Below are 18,425 nucleotides of genomic sequence, written 5' to 3' on the forward strand. Positions count from 1 at the left end.
TTATATTTATATTTTAATTCCTCATGGGTGCATTAAATTGATCAAAAGTGATAGACTTTTAAACGTTATTTCAAGTGAATAATGTTTGTTTTTATCAAAGAAATCGAATGGTTTTCACAAAAATATTGAACAACACAGAGCACTAGATGATTTCTAGATGATGAGTAATGATACTGATAATTCAGCTTTTGCATCACAGAAATAAATTACATTACATTTTTGAATCTATTAAAATAGGCAACATTTTAATTGTAATAAAATTTCACAATGTTACTGTTTTTCTTTTTGTATTTTCAATCAGATAAATGCAGCCTGGGTGAGCATAAGAGGCTTCTTTTTTTTCTTCTTTTTTTTTTTTATCTTACAGACCCCAAACAGTATATTTTTGAAAGGCAATCAATAGACAAATGTCTTTTGTGTTTGTGGTTTGAACAATTCTTAGGTTATTTAGTAGCCATGACTTCTATTAGTCATGTCAATTTCCCTAACAGCATCCTAAAACAGGATTATTTCAAATCCCATTGGAAGACTCAACTCAGCATGTTGAATCCTGGCTGAGATCTATGATTTTATGCTGGACTTGTATGAAAACTCCTGAAGTACTAAATTTAAAGTCTCACATATGCTGATCTTTATTTAAGTCTGAGTCCGTCATCAACAGATCTCCCAGTTTTAAGGGATATGTAATAGATCGATTTGTAATTAAACTTGAACAAATTGAATTTAGTCAGCATCTGTGTGTTAAATCTAATTAAGAGGAGTTAATGGCTCTTAATTACACCCACATAGGAAAAAGGAAATAAACATGAGGATAAGGCTGTAAATAACTTATTTTGTAATCATGCACCTATACTCAGCGTAATGCACTGTGTATATATATATATATATATATATATATATATATATATATATATATATATATATATAGATAGATAGATAGATAGATAGATAGATAGATAGATAGATAGATAGATAGATAGATATAGATATATAGATTTATTGTATTCAAGTATAGTAGTAAAATATTTAATATTTTGTTAAACTATAGTAATATATTATTTAAATATATGAAATTTGGCCAAGTTAATACATTAACTAATTAAGTTGGTTTACTCATGGCTGTCCAGTGTTATCACTATAGTAGAATATGTTCAATGCAGGCAGGTTGTAAGTTTTAAAATGTTATAATGCGTATCAAAAACTATTACGTATTCATAGTCCTATCTTTAATTTTTATTTTTTTATCCTAATTAGTTTTTTATTAGCAATAATAACACATTTTCTCATAGAAGCCCCTTATTATAAGCAGTTTAGATATTAAAACTTCTTTAAAACATAAGCCATGGTCTGCTAATAATCAGGCTGATGCCTAAAGCTGTAAATTTTGAGCTGTTCGTCAGGTTATATCACACAGCAGATTACTTAATTATTGTATTTTTTTAATTCAATGTATTATTTTGCCAAACCAATTTGTCCTCTGTGATTTAAGATTTTTCCATTTTTAAATGCCTCAAAACTGCAAAGTGTCTCTTTAAGACTATTAAACTGACTGTCTTCCAACAACATAAAATTATATTATCAGACTATTTTGCATGGATTTAAAAAAAATGTTCCACTACTGTGGAGAGTATCTTTTTGAACTTTGTGGACACTGGAAATACCAGGGCCTCAATAAAAGATTCAAACGTGTGGACGGGGTTTTTAAAGACCTCTGAGGAACGGTACCTTTTTGTTGGCCGGTCAATAGAACAATTATGCCTCAGAGTCCTCATCCTAACAAATAGTGATTCCAAGAACTCTCTTGTTGAGTGGTGAAATGGGAAGAGACTCTTGACTCAATGTTGGTGCCCTTAATTCGTTCACATCCCAATCTGCCACTGTTAGAGGGAAAGTAAAAGGGGAGAGCATTTGTCACAGACACAATCTAAGCTTCTTATTTCTCTCCTTAAAAATCTGTTTCACCTAGTTTAGATACCTCCACCCCACCCCTCTGTTGCTTTTCAGTTCATTGGACTTTTTGTGGATTAACCTACTGGCTCAGACAGATTGGAAAGACTCGCAGTTCTCCACACCGTAAGTGTATTTGAAGTCTGTCAGAGAAGTTTGGTTCTTCAAGAAGAGCTGTCTGTGCGGGTTCTTATGTGTTTGAAGATTTAAAACAGGTTTGTAGCACCTATTACATCTAGCTATAAGACAGACAGATTCTTGGGGACGTTTGAAACACAATATTAGAAATTACAGATGGGCAAGAAAACTGGATATATGGATCCTTAGCAAAAGTGCTTTACATTGCTTACGTGTGCTTAACAGTGTTCTTAAAAGTGGGGGGAATAGTTTGTAGTGTCCCCTGTATGTCCCCCTCCCACCGTGGGCCCTGAGGGATGCTGAAAAAACATCAATTTAGCATGAGCTGCAGAACTCAACTTGACATCCGTAAGGTAGGTCACACTTTCTCCATCTTATACGCTGAGCAAGAATCGTGTCTATTATATCTAGCTTTCATATGTGAAGATTTCTTTTGTACCTTGCTTGGCTACTTTGTTTGCAGTTACTCAATACTCTGTAGAGGGCGCTGTTTCTCCCAACACATGTTCAGACAGAGATCATTGCTTTCAAGAGGATATCAGATAAGGAACTTAGATAAAAATAGACAAACACTAAAACATTTGACAGTGAATGAATAAGCATGGATGGAAGAAACAGGAAAACACCTGAAAACGGTTTTATGGAGGTAAATATATAAAATAATAAGATTTGTGATGATGCGGTTCACCTGAGGTGGTTCTCTGTACGGACTTTTCACTCATACAGATTAAACGTCCTGTCTCCCTGGTGCCAGCACTCCTTCTGTCCTGTCTTCTGTACGCTCTACTGCACGGACAACCACAACAATATAAGAGATTAAACACAGGTGCCAACTGTTGTTTTCCGCTCAGATTATGACATTGACAAAGGCTACAAAAAGATGATAATACGATTTTAAATGATGGCTACAACGACAGGTATGCTGTTAAAATAATATTTGTAATGGCAGAAAAGTATTTGGACAACTTTGCTATAGACAGTGGAACATTGGTTAGTGTGACGAGGCTGTCTTTTACTGTAGCCTACGTGTATGACACCTGTGTGAACTTTACACTTCCATTAAAAATCACCTTGGTGTCATCTGATCAGTCTCAGGTGGTCAGTTCAATCATTTTGTGTTAATGAAGCAACACATGCCGTCTTTTTCTAACAGTTTATTATATATTTTCATATCACAAATAACTTGATGGTAATTAATGGTTACAATTTGCACGGCTCAAAGTGCATTTTGAGAGATTGCACCTTGATAATGACTTTTACTTTCATTAAACAATGCAGCAAACGGTTAGAATTTCTTTCATTTTTTCCTTCTTAAAATCTGCATAAATTACTTCATGAATTTAGAAATATTCGACTCCCCTCGAGGTTTTGTAGGCTACAGGTCGCACACTGTAGCCTAAAGCAAAATGACAGTAGGACTGCACTAGTAGGACTTCCAACTTTACTTGAAACACTTTATGTTTTTCGAAATGCTGATGTTAGGCTATTATTTCACATTATTTATGTATTTTATTCGTGTGTGTGTGTGTGTGTGTGTGTGTGTGTGTGTGTGTGTGTGTGTGTGTGTGTGTGTGTGTGTGTGTTTGTTTGTGTGGGAGGGTTGTATGTTTGCCTGAGGTGACTGCATTATTCAAGTAAACAGTATAGCCTACATTTTAATATCCTCTAGTGCTATGCTAAGACTTATAATTACAGCTTGCTGTATTAGAGAAGGTCATAGTCTGGCGATGAAGCTGAAGTGTCAGTTTTGTTGTAGTGGATGACGTTTAATTTTCAAAAGTTAATTTTCAAATCACTAAATTGTGTTATTTCTGGATTACAGATCATTCGGGAGAACAGAAGGGTAATGTATTTATCTTTTCCTGTTGATTCAACCCTAATTGTTTATGTCTAATATGTAGTTGTTGCATTATGTACAGCTTAAAAGTCAATGTGGAAACCATGTTGCTTGTTCATATTTATCTCTAAAATCTTGTTTACAATTAGACTCCCAACTGTGTGCGTAATTCACTTATTTGCCATGGCACTTAGAAGATTAATTGACAAACAAGGCCTATATTTTAACTGTTTTTAGTCTATAGTACAGTGAACTTCCCAACAAGATCATTGTTTGCATGTAATTGAGTATACAGTCAAATCAAAAGTCTGGACAAACTTGACTAGATTTTACATTTCCTTAATGTGTACATATACAGCCTATTAAAAAATTATAATATCTACATACATACAGTATGTTAATGATAATGGATAATAAAGGGGAAACTAGGCTGCCCTCCCTCTCTACCAGTCTCGTCGTACTGTACATACAGTTTCTTAACCGTTTTCAAGGTGTATCCACATCATTACTGCAAGGTTGAGGATTCGGACTGGCTCAGAGAAAATGCAGTCATGGTAAATTTCCACACATTATCAGTAAATCAGATGCATGTGTCCATAAATCACGTGTTGACGTTTTCACCCCAGAATTAGGCACGTAGTGACCTTCCATTTCTGGAGCAGGCGCCAGTTTGCCCAGAACAACAAGTTCACCAATCTCTTAGGATGCCCATTGTACACCATTCTCAACACTGATCTGTAACACAGAATATTGCGTACATACACAGATACACAGTCTCTCCAAGGTTACAGCTGACTAAGCTCCAGTTCTAACTAGAATATTCCCTAAAACATGCTTATAAAATGTACTTTCTCTCAGTGAGAGATACAGACAATAGCTCAGGCAATATTCATCTTGACTCTTTAAGTGTTTCAGTGAAAGGAAATATAATAAATTAAATGAAAGACAAGTCCATATTTCATATCTGGAAGCCAGGCTAAGTGAGCAAACACTTTTACTGTGCTCCTGGCATGTTAGGGGTGTGTGATACCTCCAAAATCCAAACACACGACACCTTGTTGCTATCAAGTGTTTAGCGAAACATCACACACTCCTAGACCCTGCTATATATATATTCTTTCAATAAACTAAAATGAACTAACAATAAACAATACATTGTTGCCATATTTATTAATTATTAATTATTATTGTTATTTAATAAAATACTGTTGTTCATTGTTTGTTCATGTTAGTTCACAGTACATTAACTAATGTCAAAAAATACAACTTTTGATTTAATAGCATAGTAAATGTTGAAATTAGAATGATCAATAAAGATTAATGAATGCTATAGAAGTATTGTTCATTGTTAGTTCATGTTAACTAACGTAAACTAATGTTGACTAATGAAACCTTATTGTAAAGTGTTACAGAGTATCTAAACTTTTGACCTCCATGTGTATAAAGATATCAGTGATTCTTTTAAACTAATAGGCAGTCCCTCTTAAATCTGACGTCAGCTAAGATCCTATGGGTAAGTCAAATATCTTAGTGGGATTTTGAGAATGTAGGTCAGGCTTCTTTTGACACAAATAAATACTATGTGTGTACGCATGTGATGAGGTGGAGTTCTCCATTCATGCCTTTTGTGTTTTGCATGAACAGATGCTTGGTAGCAGAGGCCATAATTACATCATTGAGCTTAATTCTATCTGACTACATCTGAAGTGCCTTAGGATGACTACCATAAAGCAAGTTTAAAAGATTATTTGGTAACAGAAAAAGTAGAGGAAGACAGGGTGAGTTAGAGAAAGAGAGCGAGCAGGGGTGAAGGGGGTGTGTCTTGAGCGCTGGGCTCCCAGGGATGGTTTTGGTCACCACCCTAACACAGACCCCCACAGAACTGCTCAACCGCAGCACGGTAGGGTTGCACTGTGCATGGTGTTTGTGGCTCCGTGTGTGTTTTAACGAAGCGGTTTTGGGTGGCAAGTCTTTGCTTGTGTGTGTCTGTGCGTGCCTGCATGTGTAACAGGAGGCATTTTGATGTTTCTCTGTATGTCGTTGATTCTTTGTGCAAAGTTTTTTGTTGATTTATGTAGTGCTGTGAAATCTTCAAGCTGTACTTTAACAGACATTATAAGTTATTTAAAATCTGGAAGTCTAGCTCTGCTGTAGTGGAGAGTTTTGAGGACCATGAATAGCTCATTTTATTGGGTCTAATGATGCTACAATGGGACTGGAAGTGTTTTATCTCAATACCTAGTGGTTGTAAAACTGTTCATAGTACTTAATTTCATTTGGCATTCATGTGTGTGTGTGTATATATATATATATATATATATATATATATATATATATATATATATATATATATATATATATATTGGGTTATTTTACACGCTTAAGTTCCTGATGATCTTGTGTAACTGAACAAACCCATATCATAACAAAGCTGCACTTATATTGACCTTGCTATTATCTATGATTATGGAAAGAAAAAAATGAGCAGAGGTGTCCTAGACGCTCAGCATTAAGAGGGTTGATTTAGGGTGTGTAAAAGAGAGCCGATTTGTGGCTTGATTTAGTGTGTGCGAGGGAGAATGTAGCAGAGATACAGCTGTAAATGATAAAAATCAGGCAGTTTGACATCATCTTTGTCCAGAAATCCGTCCTAGGTAAAACTTGTAAATCAATGTTATTTATCTTTTCTTCTTGTGACACTTGGTTGAGACAGTTAAGTGGAGGCAGCTCAAAAAAGGACATTTTGTTTTACATTCGTATGTTTTAATTAGCTTGTCCTTAAGTTCTCTGTTTTTTTTGGTGTTTTTTTTAAATTAACTTATTCAATTGTTCCACATAAAAATAAAAATAAATTCCTGAGTGTAATTTTCCTGTATGTGTACTCGTGTTTGACGATTCAACTTTTACATTCAAATTAATTGTATTGATAAGTTGCCATGCTGGATATGCGCAAACATTTTAACATTTCACTTTCTGTCTGATTTTAATAGTGCAGAACGCTTTCCACCTTCTCCACAGCCATCATAAAATCATTAATAGTATTTTTCTTTTTTCAAAATGTGTTTTAGCTGAACAAATTATTCACTTTGAATAAATAATAAAAAAAAATGCCAAGAAAAAATATCCCCTGATGGAAACTAAATTAAATGCGTTAGCTGTTTATAATTAGGCAATAGTATGAGGAAAAGACAAGCAAGGAACATATTGTATTCCCCTTTCAATTATTCCTGACATCATCATTATGTTGTGATGTATAGTACTTGGTTTATATTCCTCACATTTTGGTTGCTGCGCCCACCTGCATCACTGCTTCTCAACTTCAACTAGTAATTATAAACATTATTTAGAGCACGATAGGCAGAAAAAAATGCAGTTGCTGGAAGCATCTTACCCTCCAGCTAATATTTGATGTTGAATCATGTTTCTTTGTTTTCTTTTTTTTAATGCAAATGTATTATATTCATATTGAATAGTGATGGATTGATTGGTTTGACTCTTTATTTCTGTCCTGAAATAAAAATAATAGTTGCAATTACTCTATCATTTACATGAGTTTAACATGTAGTATTGTTTGGTATTACTTAACTCTGACATTTCCACTGTTAAATGTATATATGTACGGTAAATGTATATAAGATCTGTTTAAATTAGTGTCAAGTCTGGGTTAAGTGCATCTAACGTTTCTGCGTGTAACATCTGGGATAGTCTCTTATTGTAATTTAAGTGTCAACGGTGTCAGGCGTAGTGAGAATAAATGTCTCGGCAGCTCCCTAAGGCGTAATGTTGCTGTGGCATGTACAGAGTTCACTTAACGTTTTACTGCCATGTTTTAGGGGCATATTTAGTCAAAATTTTGCAAAACAAATGTTTTTTTTTTCTGTCAAAAATGATGTGTCACTTCTTAAGAACAGTTTTTATGAGAATGACAGGGGTAAATCCATGTTAAATTCCCTCCAATGCAATCTGAAATTCCCCTCTCTTTGTTCTGCAGCTGGGCCTGAGCAGTCCTTCCTTGTTTTCCCACCTGAGCTTGTTAAAACATACAGGTTAAGGACCAGTCACCCTCTCCTTGCTCTCTCCATCCCAGCCCACTCTGTTCCACACCCATCCCCTCTTCTCCAGGCTCTCTATCCCCTCATGGGCACGATATCAGCCAGTGCAAGAGGACCACCGTCTCAGCCCTAACAGCAGTCCTCACCATGGAGATGAAACAACCAATGATGATGAATCAAGAGGACGGGGAAAAGGAGGAGAAAGAACAGGAGTCGCAAGAGAATGGCAGGCTGGTTGCGGACAGTGTTGCGGAGAAGGGTCCGAAATCCTGCTCCGGGCCTGGGCAGGTCTCCAACGGTTATACCAGCACGTCTCCACAAAGTCCCAGGGAAGGTGCAGGCTCTGGGACGGACCGGGGCAGCACCCCTGGAACATTCAGGACTCTGGTTGTCCAGCAGACCAGCCTGAATCCACCTAGGGAGACCTGGAGCAAAAAGATGGACTTCCTGCTGTCTGTAATCGGGTATGCGGTGGACCTGGGCAATGTGTGGCGCTTTCCCTACATCTGCTACCAAAACGGAGGGGGTAAGGTCAAAAGTGAGGAGCAATAGGCAATAGTGCTACTGAAGCTGCAGACAACATTGAGACAGATAAGTACGATGCACTCTAGAGGAGTTAAACAAATATTGTGTTGCATCCTATTCAGAGGAAGATTTCCGTCTTTAAGACAAGATCAACTAGGTACTGTTTGCTTAAAAAGAACAAACAGACAATGGGGAATTCTGCTGTTGTCTCCAGTCTTTGTGCGATCCAGCTCGCATCGTCAGTGCAAACAGTCTTTAGTCTCCTTTCATTGAATTTGAAGTAATAAAATCTTTGTAATTTCCTGTTTCACCATGCAAGGGGAGTGCATGAGAGATAGAGTGGGCAGGGAGACACTCGGTGCATCCAACACCATTAATTGTGGCTCTCATGGGTGGGACTTATTCTTATTGTTTAATAATCTGGCTCGCGGCTACTCAATCAACAGCTATCTAGCGTTCACGTCAAAAGCTCACGTATAAAGCTTTAATCAAGCCCCGGGGCTTGTCAGAACAGGAACTTTTTGTGTATGTTAGCGTCTTTTGTGCTGTTTTTGTAGGTATAATAGTGCTTTCAGCATGTGTTAAGACCAATGCAATTGAACCGTGAAGTTCAAGTTGCACTTCCTGTCTAAATCCTTTTGCTTCAGGTGCCTTTCTCCTGCCGTACCTGCTGATGGCTGTCTTTGGTGGCGTGCCTCTGTTCTACATGGAACTGGCTTTGGGCCAGTTTCACCGCAGTGGGTGTATCTCCATCTGGAAACACATTTGCCCCATCTTCAAGGGTAAGAATGGTTCACTTCACAAGACACAGACATCTGAGAAAGAGGACCCGGGTTAACAGTCAGACAGATAACGGCAGACTGACATGTGCTGGGCTGATAGTACATTCTCCCTTGACATTCTTCTAAACTTCGCACCGATTTGACTCTCTCTTTGTTGATAGCCTGGATAGCCTCTGTTATGGAAATTGTCACATTTACCTGGTAAAATGCCAGCTGCTTAAGAAACTTAATTATATGTAAATGGAACTTGGTCCTAAATGTCAAAGTGGAAGGTGCTTGAAACCGAGTGACAAGTTTTTCATGTTCTTTTCCAGGTATAGGCTTTGCCATCTGCATAATTGCACTCTACATTGCCTTCTACTACAATACCATAATGGCCTGGGCTCTCTACTACCTCCTGTCCTCCTTTCGCTCCACACTGCCCTGGACCACTTGCAACAATCGGTGGAACACTCCCAACTGCACCCACTACCTGTCCACCGACTTGAATGTCTCCTGGACCGAAAACTCCATCTCTCCTGCTGAGGAGTTTTATATGTAAGTGCATGTAAGTGCATGTAAGAGCAAGTCCAAGTTTAAAGGGGTAGCTAAGAACATCACCTTCAGCAGGGTTCATGTACCATCAAGAGACTCTTGTGATTGATAGAGATTATGTTGCTCTCTCTCAAAAGATACTATGGGGATTGGGCCTGTGTATCCGCTGCTTTAGGAAAGATTTAGAGACTTTATTTAGTTGATTGCTCCCATATGTTTTATGTGATGCCGGAATTTCCTGTTTTCCACATAAATGTTTCTCTTTGTTCTCGTCTAACTGTCCTGCTCTCATTAGACAAATAATATTTGCCTTCCGACTTTTATTTAACTATTCTGTCGCACCTTTTTCTCCCATTAGTAACTTTACAGGTGTCTACCTTAATAAACTGTCAATCATCTTCTCTTATGTCCTTAGACGGCAGGTGTTGCAGGTTCATCTGTCCCCTGGTCTTCATCAGCTGGGCTGGGTGAGCTGGCAGCTAGCCCTCTGTCTGTTGTTTATCTTCACCATTGTCTACTTCAGCATCTGGAAGGGGGTCAAGACCTCTGGCAAGGTAAGATATACAGAAAACCTCAAATGGAAAAAAATAGCAACCTTGAATTGAAGCTGTTGTTGAGCAGTTGCACAGGTAGACCCTTGGTTTAGCAGCTTCTTCATGACACTCTCTGGTAGGTAGTGTGGGTGACGGCTACCTTTCCATACCTGGTGTTGCTGATCCTGTTGATAAGAGGGGCCACCCTGCCAGGAGCATGGAGAGGAGTGATCTTCTACCTGAAACCTGATTGGAACAAACTTCTAACCACTTCAGTGAGTGGAAACTAAATCAACCATTGTCAATACTAGGATATTGCACAATCTGTGTTGGTTTGCATGTCTTTCCTCTAAACACATACTTCTTACCATCTGTCAGATATGATATGGATGAATGAAAACCTTTAGAAACAAATCACTCCATCTGTGTTTTTTCAGGTTTGGCTGGATGCAGCTGCACAGATCTTCTTCTCTCTGGGCCCAGGCTTTGGTGTTCTCCTGGCCTTTGCTAGCTACAATCCCTTTCATAACAACTGCTACAAGTACACCTGGCTCACATTCATATCTCTGTCATTTTCTATTATCTGCTTTAAAGTTCTGTTATCACAAACTGAGCTTGAAATGAGAATTATATTCCCCCTGCACCATTTTTATTCCCCCTGCAACCTTTTGCATGTGTATCTATGCAGGTTGGAAGGTTGTTTTGGGTTTTTTTTTTTTTGCTCTAATTTAGTTTTAGTAGCACTTGCTATTGTTAAAAAAATCCCTGACGCTAGGTATTACACTTTGGGGCATATGGGGCCGTATATGTCCGTTCTAGCGCATGTTTACACTGAACAACTTTGAAAATGGAAAAGTGGTGCAGTGGAATGGAAAAATGTGTTCTGTGTGAACTAGCCCTAACTCTTTCAGCACTGTTCAGGCTACAGCCAATATGATACCTTGAATTATTAATGCTTGTTGAGGAGAGAAGTGCTATTACTTACTCTAAGCAACCTTATTTACGATAAAACAGACAAGGGGAAATTATGTTGACTTATCTGCGGACCAGAATATCATAGAGACTTGGGGGTGGGATCTGTTGAATTGATGTTGTAAGAACTTGTGGAACAATTATCTACATCGCAATTATGCTGGAGGAGGTGTGGGCATGTGGATGTTGACCATCATGTATCCTGGGGTTGCCCAAAAGTATTAACTTTCTGGAACATGGTTTTGATGGAAATATGAAATACTAAGAAGTTTCACATCATTGTATCTTGGAGACTTTACCCACTCTGTGTTGGGAAGATATGCATATCTTGTTAATATATCAAGTGTAGCATGTAGGAATAGTATTACAAGGCATTGGTATAAGCAGGACATCCCCTTACTTGGTGAATGGATAGAAATTGGTTTTATATATTTTTATGCAAATGAATATTTTTTTCATTTTATATTTTTATTTTGAAACTTAAAAAGGAACTATTTATTATATAAAATTCTGGAAGAAATGGAGTACTGTAATGTAATGCCCTAATGATACCCCTGTTATAGTTTTTTAACTCTTTTTTTCCCATTTTCCATACTGTACACATTTTTTTTGTGCAAACTAATAAGAAATAATTTTACAAAACAAACACGTAGCAGCCTCTCGGAACCCTATGGCAATGCCCTGACAACCAGCCACAACACCTTTTGCAATCAACACTCAGATTTTCTTTTCTTTTTTTTAATTCTAGTTTTGTTTTCTAGAACCCCTTTTCTCTGTTGCTCCCTGTTTGAACTATTTATCCTGTTTCTTTTTGCTTAAATCTTTATATCTCTTTTTGATTTACAGAGATGCATTGATCACAAGCTCAGTGAACTGTTTGACCAGTTTCCTGTCAGGCTTTGTGATCTTTACAGTGCTAGGCTACATGGCAGAGATGCGCCACCAAGGTGTGGAGACTGTAGCTAAGGATGCTGGTGAGCACCACATTTCTTTATGCTTGCTCCCATTTCCATTCAAATAAAAGTATGAATTAGAGAATTCTGAATTTGTATTTAAGTCATAATATCAAACAAACATTTGCATATGGGTGAAATGACATTTTATGTACCTGTGCTGAGTGAATGCATGTGTTCTAAGGTCCCAGTCTGCTCTTCATCATCTATGCTGAGGCTATTGCCAATATGCCAGCTGCTACGTTCTTCGCCATCATATTCTTCCTCATGATAATTATGCTGGGGCTGGATAGCACGGTCAGTCATTCTTTCTTTCAAGACAATTTTCTCTTAATGAATGAGTTTTTTCCCCCTCTGTTTACTTCACTTATTGTCTCTGAATTTAGTGTGATGTATTGTCAGCAGATTTTCATTACATTAGTGCGCATAGTTAACCCATTCCTGTCCTTAGTGATCCCACTCATGTTAGGCATGGCTTATTAGAGTCTGCTAATTATACAACTCCATATGTAGTCTAATTGTCTTTCATTATAATGTTTGTCCTGTCAAAAAACATTGAGTAAGTGCTATATTTACCGTAAGGAGCATTATTTGGATTAATGCCTGTAAGGTTCAATGGGTCCTTGACCTACTTTTCTATCATCCCCTGCCTCTTGTGTGTGTCTGCGCACTACAGTTTGCCGGTCTGGAAGGTGTAATTACTGCCATGTTGGACGAGTTCCCCCACCTGTTGGCCAAAAGAAGAGAATGGTTTGTGCTCGGCCTGGTGTGTGTCTGTTATTTGGGCGCCCTCTCTACTCTCACCTACGTGAGTCTAGCAACACAGCTAACAAAAGTCTCGCGTTGCATTGGAGGATTTTTCTTTGTTCTAACTAAAGTCTTTAAACATCATCCAGAGACCAAACTTGGAATTTTACCAAAATAACATGTCATTTTCCAAAGTGTGCACATTCATTATTCCTTTTAATACTGAGCTAATGTGTTTGTAGGGAGGTGCGTTTGTTGTTAAACTATTTGAGGAGTATGCCACGGGCCCTGCTGTTATCACCGTAGTCTTCCTCGAGGTCATTGCTGTTTCCTGGTTCTATGGTAGGTATTGGCTTCCAGCTAAATCATTCAAAACATCACTTTAATTAATTCTGATTGTTCTGCTCGTGTAATTCAGTGTCGGTTTGATGCAACCAAAAGCAAACAAACTTGTAGTCTCTTAATGAATTGTCTAGACAAGATTATCCCCTAGAGGCTTTTAGGCTGGAGCCAGAAAATGTATATTTTTGGCAATTTTATCACATGTTTTTTATCACAGCTCCTCAACTCCCTCAAAACTCAAGACTTTCTGAGCATTCCTGTCATTTATATTTCTTTCTGTTGGACTGTGTACCATTTCCTATGAAAGTATGAAAATCTAGTTTAGTCACCACTACAGGGAGTAAAGTCATAAAGTCAAATTACAAAACTGTTTAGTCATTCTATCACTTTTTACTCTGCTGCGGTCCATCTATTCTTTCTTATCCAACTACCATCTATAAATCCCAAGATGCTGTCACGCACGTCAATAGTTTCGTAATCCGATATGCCGCTTCAGGCAATGTGCACTAAGTGTGTTTGTAAAATATTTGCAGGGACGACACGTTTCTGCAACGACGTGCAGCTGATGCTTGGCTTTGCCCCAGGTATTTTCTGGAGGGTCTGCTGGATAGCCATCTGTCCCTGCTTCCTATTGGTCAGTAAATTACATAACATTTATGCATTTGGTGACCTTCCAAAGCAACTTACATTGCTTTCAATGTATACATTGTATCAGTTTATGCATTCCCTAGCCTTCATACCCATGGATTTGACATATGTGATGCTTGCTGGGGTTATAGAAACCCAGTCCAGAAATTGCATTCACTTGCAAATACAATAAAAAAGATTGTTGGCCATAAAAAAATTAACATTCTGTCATTATTTACTCACCCTCATGGTCAGGTCAATTCAAATTCACCTACAAGTCAATGTAGGTCCAAAATAACATTGGAACCTACTGACTTTAAAAAATATATATTGTTTATTGTTTCACAGAAAAAAAGTAAGTCATACAGGCTTGGACCAACATGAGAGTGATTAAATAATGACAGATCCCAGCATGTCAGAAATGCAAAAACAAAAATTCTCTTTCTTTTTTCCTTCCTGTTTCATCCCTGCAGTTCATTATTGTGAGTTTCCTGGCATTCCCGCCCGAGGTGAGGCTGTTTGACTACCTGTACCCTTTCTGGACCACAGTGCTCGGCTACTGCATTGGAGTCTCCTCCTTCATCTGTGTGCCTTCCTACATGGTCTACTATCTGCTCACCACCAAAGGAACCTTCAAACAGGTGAGCCTAGACAGACAAAAACATCAAAACAAATACATGACTGTATCTGGTCAGATCTAATAAGTGAGGCAGACATGATTATGACATTTAAACACATTACAGCAGCACAAACACAATTACGCTGCGATGCATCAGTAAACTTTCTCTGTTTGAGACGTGAGGATAGACATCAAAGGGCCTCGTGGCTGTCAGTCACTATATGCACTATATGAGAGTGTGTTTAGTCACAGGATGTGTGTTTGGCAGATGACACAAGGTTAATCTTTGTTGCTTCTGTGATGTAACTACCAGTGCTTTTAGCACGTCAGGTTTTGGGTGAGTAATTATGCTTAAAGAAGGGTTTTAGCCCATAGCTGTTCAGTATTTAACTGCGAAAGAATTGCAACATATATCACTTAGTGCATTATGAAAGCTATCTCTAAGACATTTCTTTAAAGTTGAGCAGTTACTGTCTTTACTTGTAACCTCCTGTAGCTTAAACGTTTTCACAGTTCATGATGTAAAATCGTTGTACCACTCCAAAAAATGTCACTGCTTACCCCCATAGCGTCTGCTAAAAAGCATTACCCCTGAGGCTTCTTGGTCCAGCGGCCCTCAGAGAGACACAATTGTCATCACCAATGCCGTGTGATACATTTCGTCCTCTGCTGGACATGTAGCACAAACACGGAGGACCCGTGGCTCCTGTAGGGCCCCGGCCGACCTCCCTTCACACCTCACCCCAGGGGAGTCTGCTACCTGTATTGTGTGACGGTGGGGCCAGGCCTCCGAATACAGCCGTTGTTTATTTGTATTCGTTGTTTTTATGGATGTGTGTGTGTGTGTGTGTGTGTGTGTGTGTGTGTGTGTGTGTGTGTGTGTGGCCAATGACTATATGTACACTACCATTCAAAAGTTTGAGGTCAGAAAGACTTTTTTTGTTTTGAAAGATTATTACTACTTTTATTCAACAAGGATGCATTAAATGAATCAAAGGTGACAGTAAAGTCTTTTACATTGTTATCAAAAACTTGTTTCATGTAAATGCTGTTTTTTATAAAATATTAAGCAACTGTTTTCAACATTGATAATCATAAGAAATGTTACGCCAAACCATTCTGAAGGATCATGTGACACTGAAGACTGGAGCAATGATGCTGAAAATTCAGTTTTGCTATCACAGGAATATTTTAAATATATTAAAATAGAAAAGTTATTCAACTTTTTTTTTTGGATCAAATAAATGCAAGCCTTTTGTGAGCATAAGAGACTTCTTTCAAAAACATAGCAACATTTGAACAGTGGTATTTATCTTCTGTTTGGAATAGCAACAGGAAAAGTTTAACAAAGGGTTTAGTTTACTTTATGAAGAGATATAATTACAGATTGTTTTTTTCTACAATCGTTTCTTTTTTAATAGTAACTAAATACTTATTACTATTACTATATTATGGTTTTGTGACCAATTTCAGGTATATTTTACTTGTACACACATTTATAAAAGGCCAAAAATTTATTTGTTTCTTTATTGTTATAACAGGAATTTGTACAGTATGACTTGACAATGAATCTGTTTGTGGTTTAGGGACTGAATCCATCACTAATTATGGATATATTGTATTTTTTCTTACTTTAAAAAAGTATTCAATTTTTTTATTTTACATTACAGATGTGGAAAGGCTAGCAATGTAGAGAGAAATATTTTTTATGAAAGAAGCAAGAGCCCAAATCATTTATATTTAGGTTGTCGAGATATGTTTTTTTTTTTTTTTTTTGCACAGGTGGGTTTGTGTGTGCGAGTGAATATGTGTATGTCTTTGTCCACCAATCCTGTATATGTAACAGTTATTAAGTGTTTAGCCTACTTTTGGTGGATACATACCAACTGTTAGGCATATGTGTATTTATTTTTGGGGCACTTCCTTCACATAATGCTTATTTTGTTCATTTACAACTGGAACTCTTTGTCGGCCTATACCAGTTTCCATTTACATGTTGCATATTCAAGGATGGGACCAAATATTCAGGACTGGGGAGGCCAAATGTATAAGTCTAAGACTTGTTTATTGAAAAACCCATGTTGATCGACCACTACCTTGCTCTTCAATATCAACAAGGGGCTCTGAGCATTTACTTTTGACATCTTTATGCGAGTTACACAAAGTAGCAGAAACCAAAAACAAATGTGCTTGTTTCAAATGCTTCAGCCTCGATTCTTAAGACTTTTTTTTTCATGAGAAAAAAAAAAAAGGTGTGACTGGACATCTAAGTATGTGCATGTGTATTCTGTGAGTCTTGCTGTTTGTGCGGTCCGACGTTCTGTGCAGACTCGTTGATTTCGTAGAGTGGGCAAATGTGAGGATGTCGATTTCTCTGTCGAACTGACATGTGTGAGCTGTACTCTGAGGTAGCGAAGTGATAAGCCATGGTCAGTTCCGTCAGTGTGTGTGTGCATGCCGTAGACATGAGTCTATATTGTGCATCTGTGGGCGCGTGTGCGTGCGTGCGTGCGTGTGCGTGTGTGTGTGTGTGTGTGTGTGTGTGTGTGCGCTTCAGTCCAGTGCTGACTTTTCCTCTTCTTTCTCAACAGAATTTAATATTCTGTCTATCAAAGTATTGAAAAAATATTGTACTAAATATGATCTATGTAAGTCTCCAAGACTGTTAAGAGAAAATATGTATAGGACAAAGACATATATTAATTATTAGAGATATAAAATAAAGGTATATGTATTAATAATTGATGTGTGTCTTTATTGTGTTTATAATACAAATATATTTTCAGTGGGTTACTATCATTTATTTTCACCTTCAATTTGTTACAGAGCCCTTAACAAGAAGTACTGTGCACTTTACATTTTTTTTAGAAAAAAAGTTACCTGGTTGCCTTAATTTTGAGTTCACTGAAATTAAATTTTTGAGTTAATACAATGAACATTTTTTGAGATTCGAAAACCTTTATTAAAATATTATTAAAAGATTTTGTAAGCATAATTGTGTGTGTTTTATTTCTGATGACGCAGTGAAACATAATAGTGCTATTTTCATGATTTTGTCAAAAATTTTATGTGGTTTAGATACAATAATATTTTGAGTTTCTATTTATTAAACAATGTCTTTCATTGTATCAACTCAAATTTTTAATTTCAATAAACCTAAAATTTTAAGGCAACCAGGTTACTTACTTTTTTAAGTTTAACCAACAAAAACCAACAATAATTTTTTACAGTGTGGTACTGCCATGGTACTTAATTATATATATATATATATATATATATATATATATATATATATATATATATATATATATATATATATAGTTACATTATTTTTGTAATACCTTAATCAGCTTTTTCTTCAATTTGTCTTTTTTTATTAAATATTTAACTTAATTTAATCATAAATTTACAGTTTAACGATAATAAATTAATACTTATATTCAGCAATAATGCATTAAAATGATCAAATGAGAAGACATTAATAATGTTTACAAAATATTTAGATTTCAAAAAATGCTTTTCTTTTGAACATTCTACTCATCGAAGAATATAATACAATATTTACAAATATTAAGCAGCACAACTATTTTCAACATAGATAATTAATGTATTTTATGCATCAAATCAGCATATTAGAATGATTTCTGAAGGATCATGTGACACTGAAGACTGTAATGAGTAATGATGCTGAAAATTCAGCTTTGCCATTACAGGAATAACACTTAATTTTATCAGAATTAAAACATATTAAAACATAAAAATATATTTAAAATATTTCACAATATTACTTTTTACTGTATTTCTGAATAAATAAATG

General features: G+C 36.8%; 1 protein-coding gene across 1 annotated transcript; it reads left to right on the plus strand.

Annotated features, from left to right (window-relative positions):
• The first annotated feature begins 5,740 nt into the window (after positions 1-5,740).
• Positions 5,741-17,349, plus strand: slc6a4a (solute carrier family 6 member 4a). Its single transcript, XM_067450535.1, has 14 exons — positions 5,741-5,822; positions 7,914-8,500; positions 9,147-9,281; positions 9,596-9,818; positions 10,231-10,369; positions 10,489-10,623; positions 10,786-10,889; positions 12,167-12,294; positions 12,458-12,570; positions 12,950-13,081; positions 13,263-13,362; positions 13,896-13,996; positions 14,463-14,630; positions 15,178-17,349. Exons 2-14 carry the CDS (start codon positions 8,122-8,124, stop codon positions 15,259-15,261), a joined length of 1,941 nt encoding a protein of 646 aa, XP_067306636.1. The 5' UTR covers positions 5,741-5,822; positions 7,914-8,121; the 3' UTR covers positions 15,262-17,349.
• Positions 17,350-18,425: the final 1,076 nt, after the last annotated feature.

The sequence above is a fragment of the Pseudorasbora parva genome, chromosome 8, assembly GCF_024679245.1.
Source record: "Pseudorasbora parva isolate DD20220531a chromosome 8, ASM2467924v1, whole genome shotgun sequence".
Classification (NCBI taxonomy): Eukaryota; Metazoa; Chordata; class Actinopteri; order Cypriniformes; family Gobionidae; genus Pseudorasbora; species Pseudorasbora parva.

What these genes read in the sequence shown, in the direction of transcription:
- slc6a4a (XM_067450535.1), top strand. Translation starts at nt 8,122, where the DNA reads ATGGAGATGAAACAACCAATGATGATGAATCAAGAGGACGGGGAAAAG. An exon ending in ACAAACTTCTAACCACTTCA is followed by an intron (nt 10,624 to 10,785) that starts GTGAGTGGAAAC and finishes GTGTTTTTTCAG; the next exon opens with GTTTGGCTGGATGCAGCTGC. An exon ending in CCAAAGGAACCTTCAAACAG is followed by an intron (nt 14,631 to 15,177) that starts GTGAGCCTAGAC and finishes TTACCCCCATAG; the next exon opens with CGTCTGCTAAAAAGCATTAC.